At 43.0% G+C, this 8,276-nt stretch overlaps 1 protein-coding gene across 1 annotated transcript; it reads left to right on the top strand.

The window, feature by feature from the left end:
* LOC138350274 (histone-lysine N-methyltransferase 2D-like) lies at positions 1–3,247 on the top strand. The gene is made up of 2 exons (XM_069300877.1): positions 1–2,729; positions 3,075–3,247. The coding sequence occupies exons 1-2, from the start codon at positions 1,886–1,888 to the stop codon at positions 3,161–3,163; spliced, it is 933 nt and encodes a 310-aa protein (XP_069156978.1). The 5' UTR covers positions 1–1,885; the 3' UTR covers positions 3,164–3,247.
* Positions 3,248–8,276: the final 5,029 nt, after the last annotated feature.

Below are 8,276 nucleotides of genomic sequence, written 5' to 3'. Positions count from 1 at the left end.
AGAAGGAGCTGTGTCAGGATAGCCTCCAAGAAGGAGCTCTACCAGGATAGCCTCCAAGAGGGAGCTCTACCAGGATAGCCTCCAAGAAGGAGCTGTGTCAGGATAGCCTCCAAGAAGGAGCTCTACCAGGATAGCCTCCAAGAGGGAGCTGTACCATGATAGCCTCCAAGAGGGAGCTGTACCATGATAGACTCCAAGAGGGAGCTGTACCATGATACCATGATAGACTCCAAGAGTGAGCTGTACCATGATAGCCTCCAAGAGGGAGCTGTACCATGATAGCCTCCAAGAGGGAGCTGTACCAGGATAGCCTCCAAGAAGGAGCTGTGTCAGGATAGCCTCCAAGTGGGAGCTGTGTCAGGATAGCCTCCAAGAGGGAGCTGTACCATGATAGACTCCAAGAGAGAGCTGTACCATGATAGACTCCAAGAGGGAGCTGTACCATGATAGACTCCAAGAGTGAGCTGTACCATGATAGACTCCAAGAGTGAGCTGTGTCAGGATAGCCTCCAAGAGGGAACTGTACCATGATAGCCTCCAAGAGTGAGCTGTACCAGGATAGCCTCCAAGAGGGAGCTGTACCATGATACCATGATAGACTCCAAGAGTGAGCTGTACCATGATAGCCTCCAAGAGGGAGCTGTACCATGATAGCCTCCAAGAGGGAGCTGTACCAGGATAGCCTCCAAGAAGGAGCTGTGTCAGGATAGCCTCCAAGTGGGAGCTGTGTCAGGATAGCCTCCAAGAGGGAGCTGTACCATGATAGACTCCAAGAGAGAGCTGTACCATGATAGACTCCAAGAGGGAGCTGTACCATGATAGACTCCAAGAGTGAGCTGTACCATGATAGACTCCAAGAGTGAGCTGTGTCAGGATAGCCTCCAAGAGGGAACTGTACCATGATAGCCTCCAAGAGTGAGCTGTACCAGGATAGCCTCCAAGAGGGAGCTGTACCAGGATAGCCTCCAAGAGGGAACTGTACCATGATAGCCTCCAAGAGTGAGCTGTACCAGGATAGCCTCCAAGAGGGAGCTGTGTCAGGATAGCCTCCAAGAGGGAACTGTACCATGATAGCCTCCAAGAGTGAGCTGTACCAGGATAGCCTCCAAGAGGGAGCTGTACCAGGATAGCCTCCAAGAGGGAGCTGTGTCAGGATAGCCTCCAAGAGAGAGCTGTGTCAGGATACCCTCCAAGAGTGAGCTGTACCAGGATAGCCTCCAAGAGGGAGCTGTGTCAGGATAGCCTCCAAGAAGGAGCTGTGTCAGGATAGCCTCCAAGAGTGAGCTGTACCATGATAGCCTCCAAGAGGGAGCTGTGTCAGGATAGCCTCCAAGAGGGAGCTCTACCAGGATAGCCTCCAAGAGGGAGCTGTGTCAGGATAGCCTCCAAGAGGGAGCTGTGTCAGGATAGCCTCCAAGAAGGAGCTGTACCATGATAGCCTCCAAGAGGGAGCTGTGTCAGGATAGCCTCCAAGAGGGAGCTGTGTCAGGATAGCCTCCAAGAGGGAGCTGTGTCAGGATAGCCTCCAAGAAGGAGCTGTGTCAGAATAGCCTCCAAGAAGGAGCTGTGTCAGGATAGCCTCCAAGAAGGAGCTCTACCAGGATAGCCTCCAAGAGGGAGCTCTACCAGGATAGCCTCCAAGAAGGAGCTGTGTCAGGATAGCCTCCAAGAAGGAGCTCTACCAGGATAGCCTCCAAGAGGGAGCTCTACCAGGATAGCCTCCAAGAAGGAGCTGTGTCAGGATAGCCTCCAAGAAGGAGCTCTACCAGGATAGCCTCCAAGAGGGAGCTCTACCAGGATAGCCTCCAAGAAGGAGCTGTGTCAGGATAGCCTCCAAATATCTTCCTCCAAACATATATGCCAGCTTATAAGAGAGGTCACCCATATGTATTCCCACCCCGAGGTCATCCATATGTATTCCCACCCCGAGGTCACCCATATGTATTCCCACCCCGAGGTCACCCATATGTATTCCCACCCCGAGGTCATCCATATGTATTCCCACCCGAGGTCACCCATATGTATTCCCACCCGAGGTCACCCATATGTATTCCCACCCCGAGGTCATCCATATGTATTCCCACCCCGAGGTCATCCATATGTATTCCCACCCCGAGGTCACCCATATGTATTCCCACCCCGAGGTCATCCATATGTATTCCCACCCGAGGTCACCCATATGTATTCCCACCCGAGGTCACCCATATGTATTCCCACCCCGAGGTCATCCTTATGTATTCCCACCCCGAGGTCATCCTTATGTATTCCCACCCCGAGGTCATCCATATGTATTCCCACCCGAGGTCATCCTTATGTATTCCCACCCCGAGGTCATCCATATGTATTCCCACCCGAGGTCATCCATATGTATTCCCACCCCGAGGTCATCCTTATGTATTCCCACCCCGAGGTCATCCATATGTATTCCCACCCGAGGTCATCCATATGTATTCCCACCCGAGGTCATCCTTATGTATTCCCACCCCGAGGTCATCCATATGTATTCCCACCCGAGGTCATCCATATGTATTCCCACCCCGAGGTCATCCTTATGTATTCCCACCCCGAGGTCACCCATATGTATTCCCACCCCGAGGTCATCCTTATGTATTCCCACCCCGAGGTCATCCTTATGTATTCCCACCCCGAGGTCATCCATATGTATTCCCACCCCGAGGTCATCCTTATGTATTCCCACCCGAGGTCATCCATATGTATTCCCACTCGAGGTCATCCATATGTATTCCCACCCCGAGGTCATCCATATGTATTCCCACCCCGAGGTCATCCATATGTATTCCCACCCGAGGTCATCCTTATGTATTCCCACCCCGAGGTCATCCTTATGTATTCCCACCCGAGGTCATCCTTATGTATTCCCACCCCGAGGTCATCCATATGTATTCCCACCCCGAGGTCATCCTTATGTATTCCCACCCGAGGTCATCCTTATGTATTCCCACTCGAGGTCATCCATATGTATTCCCACCCCGAGGTCATCCATATGTATTCCCACTCGAGGTCATCCATATGTATTCCCACCCCGAGGTCACCCATATGTATTCCCACTCGAGGTCATCCATATGTATTCCCACCCGATGTCATTCATATGTATTCCCACCCGATGTCATTCATATGTATTCCCACACGAGGGAATGTGTAATATATGTGTAATATCCTTTGGATGCGACCCAGTGATCCTCTACTATGTCACTCAGTATTTTTTCAATAAATTATCAACACTGTTTCCAAGCCAGTATTTACCCAGGTGTTTCCTGAAACTTGTCCATTGTTTGGTGTGCTATTTTGTGTTGAAATAATTTAAATCATATTCATGTACACTTTGAGAAAATCCACTTGGGCTATGAGGTGGATGCGAACCGTCGACCCCGGCAGTGTCAGGCGCGGACTAGCATCGGGTGCCACTATGCTCGGGTGCCACTGTGCTCGGGTGCCACTGTGCTCGGGTGCCACTGTGCTCAGGTGCCTCTGTGCTCAGGTGCCACTGTGCTCAGGTGCCTCTGTGCTCAGGTGCCACTGTGCTCGGGTGCCACTGTGCTCAGGTGCCACTGTGCTCAGGTGCCACTGTGCTCAGGTGCCACTGTGCTCAGGTGCCACTGTGCTCAGGTGCCACTGTGCTCAGGTGCCACTGTGCTCGGGTGCCACTGTGCTCGGGTGCCACTGTGCTCAGGTGCCTCTGTGCTCAGGTGCCACTGTGCTCAGGTGCCTCTGTGCTCAGGTGCCACTGTGCTCGGGTGCCACTGTGCTCAGGTGCCACTGTGCTCAGGTGCCACTGTGCTCAGGTGCCACTGTGCTCAGGTGCCACTGTGCTCAGGTGCCACTGTGCTCTCATAGCATTTCTTGGGCATCTTAAGAAAATTCTCATGGCTTCATTTTGTACCTTCTCCAACTTGCTCATCCTGCCTTTACCAAAACAAGAAATGACAGGTGCAGCATAATCAATAAGAGATCTTACAGTACTCAAGTATATCATTGGTAGCACAGGGACTCCCACTCCCTTTCCACAGCATGCCAAAGCCTTCAGAGGGTGTAATCTCTTCCGACATTGACCCAACAGTCTGTTCATCTCAGCTTCCAAACTCTCATGGGTATATCCAACATATATGCCTAAATATTTATATATATTAACTCTCTATATATTTTTACCATTTATTTTCAAGACAATGGGGCTCCGACTTCTACATTCAAACTTAGTTTTGTTTTCATTAACCACCAGTCCCATATATGGTGACACAGGTTTCCGAAATTGTCCAACACTGTTTGAACCTTTGAAATATCTTTGCCCTCAAACAAAATATCATCGACATATATGATCCGAGTTACCCCATTTGAGTATCTCTCAGATGCTTAGTACATAAATACATTTAATCGCCAGAATCGCACCAAAATATTGTGAATATTAGGGTTTACCAAAAAAGCTGAATAGAAAACCACGACCTAACCTAACCTTCTTAGTGTATGACTACAAGCAATTTATTGCTTCTTAAATACAATTAGTACTTAACCTACAGCTATATTGATATTACAGTTTTAGAAAACTAATAAAACAAAACTAAAATCTTTCAATAAATTGTAAAGTAACTCCGGATATTTTCGAATTTTGCATAATATCTATTGTTTAATAAAAGTGAAAAAGAAATTCTTTCTATTTAAAACTTGTGTATATAGAATTAAACATGAAAACTTCATTTTTAAATTCTGAGTGTCTTAACAAGGAGAAAATTTGGTGAGGTAGATGTATAGGCACAATTAAGTGTAATTTTGTACTATTCTTAGTAGTCTGAAAATGTACTTATTACACTTAATATTATAAACGGTACTGTCAATTCGGAGGATGCGTTGCAGTAGTCAAACTCATAGGTGTGTATTATAGAGGAAGTATTGACAGATATAAACAGACACAGACATGTTATATCTGTTAAGGTTTCTTATGTGGACCAGTTAGGGGGTCCAACGTGTGAACGGGTATTGGTCTACGGTATGGACATATTAGGGTGAAGGATGTGAACCTCTATGTACATAGTGGACTGTGATGTTTATCAGTAACCTGGCTTTGTAATCACGGTAAAAATAAACTCATTACCAGTAATTGACTGAAATGGGAAATAAATTCTTTATGTAATTGTTCACAGACTATTTATATATGATAAATACTAAGTTTTTGGGCTTCTGTGGTCATTCCTTATACTCAAATGTGTACCAAGAGACGAACAGTATATCTCTAAGAGTCTGGGGCCGGATTCAGGAAGGTACTTACGAAGGTTTTTCCTCTTAGCTAAGAACGTTTTCCCTCTTAACGCCTTCGTGGCGGCTACGTCCGTATTCAACTAGCTACCCTAAGTGGAAAAACCTTCGTAAGTTCATTCCGGGATTTAAGTGTAGTTTCGACCACTCGTAGCTTTACGTAAACTGGATATAAGTCATTTTTTCTCTACTACATAACACTGGGATCGATTTATGATATTGGAACATGACTAAAATATTATAGCTGGTGAATCTAGTGAAGAGGAGTCCTTCGTGTTAGTTATATATGCATTCTCTGCTTGAAACTTGAAGTAAATATGTGTTTGATGATAATAGAATTAGTTTTATAATAGCAACATATTATACCCGTAGTTATTAAGTAAATAAACACTGGTGAACATGAAATATGAGAGAAGGTGATGAGCCCTGCCTGATGGGATCATTTACTGTCACCAAATGCCCCTGTTCACCTAGTAGTAAGGGTGTACCTTAGCTATACATACCCATTTCTAATTTATTTAGTTTGGTTTTATTTTGAAATTAAATCTGGGTGAGACATAAAATAAAAATATGCTGCACAAATGATGTTAGGTAAGGAGAAGGGTAAAAATGTCACAAACTTTATTCATTGAATACTTAAAGCTATAATTATGACTATATAGATTATTAAAAAAGAGAGAGGGAAGTAGAGGTCCAAGACCTCTTCCTGTTATACAATTTGGGTGTGGAACAATTAATTATCAAAAGAAGGCACCATGCCGGGAAGGCTATGTAGCAGTAAGGCAGTGAGGTGAGGCAGCTACTTATTTGAGAAATGCTTATTTTATTTACCTTATAAGCTGAGGCAACTTATTTTATTTGAGGAATACTCAGCTGATTCCTCTACATTTAGCATGGAACAAATTTGTGTCCAAGACCTCTTCCTGTTACTCAATTTGGCTGTGTATAACCAAACTAGAAGTGCTCTACAAATCAAGGGACCCAGAATGTGGAATGACCTCCCGAATCATGTCAAAGGCTGTACCTCTCTCAACCAGTTTAAGAGTTAAACCAAGTACTGCCTAATTAACTCCATGTAACCTAACTTACCTCCTAAATGTCAACCCATGTCTTGCTATTTTTTAAACAACACTATTCACCAACATGTGTAATTGCTGATTTATGCTATGTTAACCCCCTTTTTGTATTTTTTATTCCTTCTTTCAATACAATTTATACCTAATCCCGATTACTATTAAGTTTTAGTCTGTGTTTTTTCCCCCACACCTTGCCCGAAATGCTATGAGTATTAATGGCTTTAGGTATTGTATGTACTAGCTCTGTCTATAAATCCAACATTATGTTTGTAAATCAACTGTATGTACTTTTCCTGAATAAAATGTATTTATTATTTATTTTTTAATCAGTAAGTATTAAAAGAAGGCACCAAGCTGGGAAGGCTATGTAGCACCATTGTGTGTAACAATAAACCAAATTTTTTTTTACAAATAATGCACCTATATGGTAAAAAATCCTGTCAGCTGTAAAAATATTGATGCAGTTATTTAAATGAAAAATATAATGAAAGAAATATTACTGGTTTATTTTTATCCTATCTTTTTGTACTGTACAGTATATCCAAGGAAGTGAAAAATTGAGACATAATGCACAATTTAATGAATGATTAGCATGGATTAGCAGTTCAAAAGAAATATGACTATTACATATCATCATGAGATCTTAATGATCCATGGTCAACAGGATTTAATAAGGATAATACAGTACTGAATTTGTAATAATACAAACTATAATTTAAAATCTTTATTACTGATTTTTTTTATTAAGAAGATTAGGTATACACAGCAATGTGCTGCTACCCTATTCTATATGGAATATTACACAGTGTAGATAAAAAACTAGCTATAAGTTTATCTAATACTCCCATCTCACAGGATGGTTAGACATACTGTACATGGAATCAATTTAGAAAATACCAGCCTCAATACAAAAAACAAATCAACTCTGACTAAGCAACTCTAAGCAATTTTCACAAGAGGTAAGCACTGAATCATGGAAACATTATATTATAATTACTCTTACCAGTTTCTACAAGACTCCTCTCAAACAATGTATTTTTAAACATGTTTAGGTATACACAGCAATGTGCTGCTTCCCTATTCTGTATGAAGGACCACACAGTGTAGATCAAAAACCAGCTACAAGCTCATCCCACATCCTCACCTCACAGGATGGCCAGTCATACATGGAATTAGGAGAGAACAAAATACTTAATGCTGATCTATTAGCCTCCACTGGCAAAATCTGGGTGCAGCACAAGAATATCTTCCAATATTCCTGAGTGTATGAAGTAATTACAGAGCTCAAAGTACCTCATACCATTTGGTATGAAGTCACTGATAACAGGACAATCACAGATATAGTGTTGGAGAGTATGTTCTCTCAAGTAGGACTGAAAACAGATGTTTTTTTCCATCAAGAGGGCTATAAACCCATGGAACCGCCTACCTGCTGAAGCCGTAAATGCCAAATTCCAGCTAAAAAATATCATTAAGACAATTGGCGGGCCCTTTAACAAGCCGCCGGCTTTCTGTCCTCTTCGAGGCCACTAGATAGTTAGTGGCCCTTGGGTTCTTAGAATTACGTAGGTAAACTCTTAGAATTACGTAGGTAAACAACAAATGTAACATTTCAAGTTCAAGTTCAAGTATGTTTATTGAGACAAGAAAAGAAAAAAATACATCTCAAAGGGATAGAGTAGCTTAGGCTATTTCTACCCCCCTCTACTTCAAGTCCCTCAAGGGGCGCACAAATTCAGTGAGTACAGATACACAAATCACAATACAACATTTAACATTGCATATTAATATAGTAAGTGTTACAATCATTGGGGCAAAATTCTTGTAGTTCCTAAGTATTCTGTCTATCATATCATTATCACACATCCAAACAATTTGAAGTGGTACACTACTTATTTCCTTATTTCTATGGTTATCCATAATTTGACACTTTAA

The sequence above is a fragment of the Procambarus clarkii genome, chromosome 44 (genome assembly GCF_040958095.1).
Source record: "Procambarus clarkii isolate CNS0578487 chromosome 44, FALCON_Pclarkii_2.0, whole genome shotgun sequence".
Classification (NCBI taxonomy): Eukaryota; Metazoa; Arthropoda; class Malacostraca; order Decapoda; family Cambaridae; genus Procambarus; species Procambarus clarkii.
The sequence above is the reverse complement of the archived record's forward strand: the minus strand, read 5'-3'. Positions and strand labels throughout refer to the sequence as shown.

Excerpts from the sequence above, each read along its gene's own strand:
- LOC138350274 (XM_069300877.1), top strand. The coding sequence starts at position 1,886 with ATGTATTCCCACCCCGAGGTCATCCATATGTATTCCCACCCCGAGGTC. Across the intron at positions 2,730-3,074 it reads CATATGTATTCCCACTCGAG|GTCATCCATATGTATTCCCA; the intron begins GTCATCCATATG and ends TTCCCACTCGAG.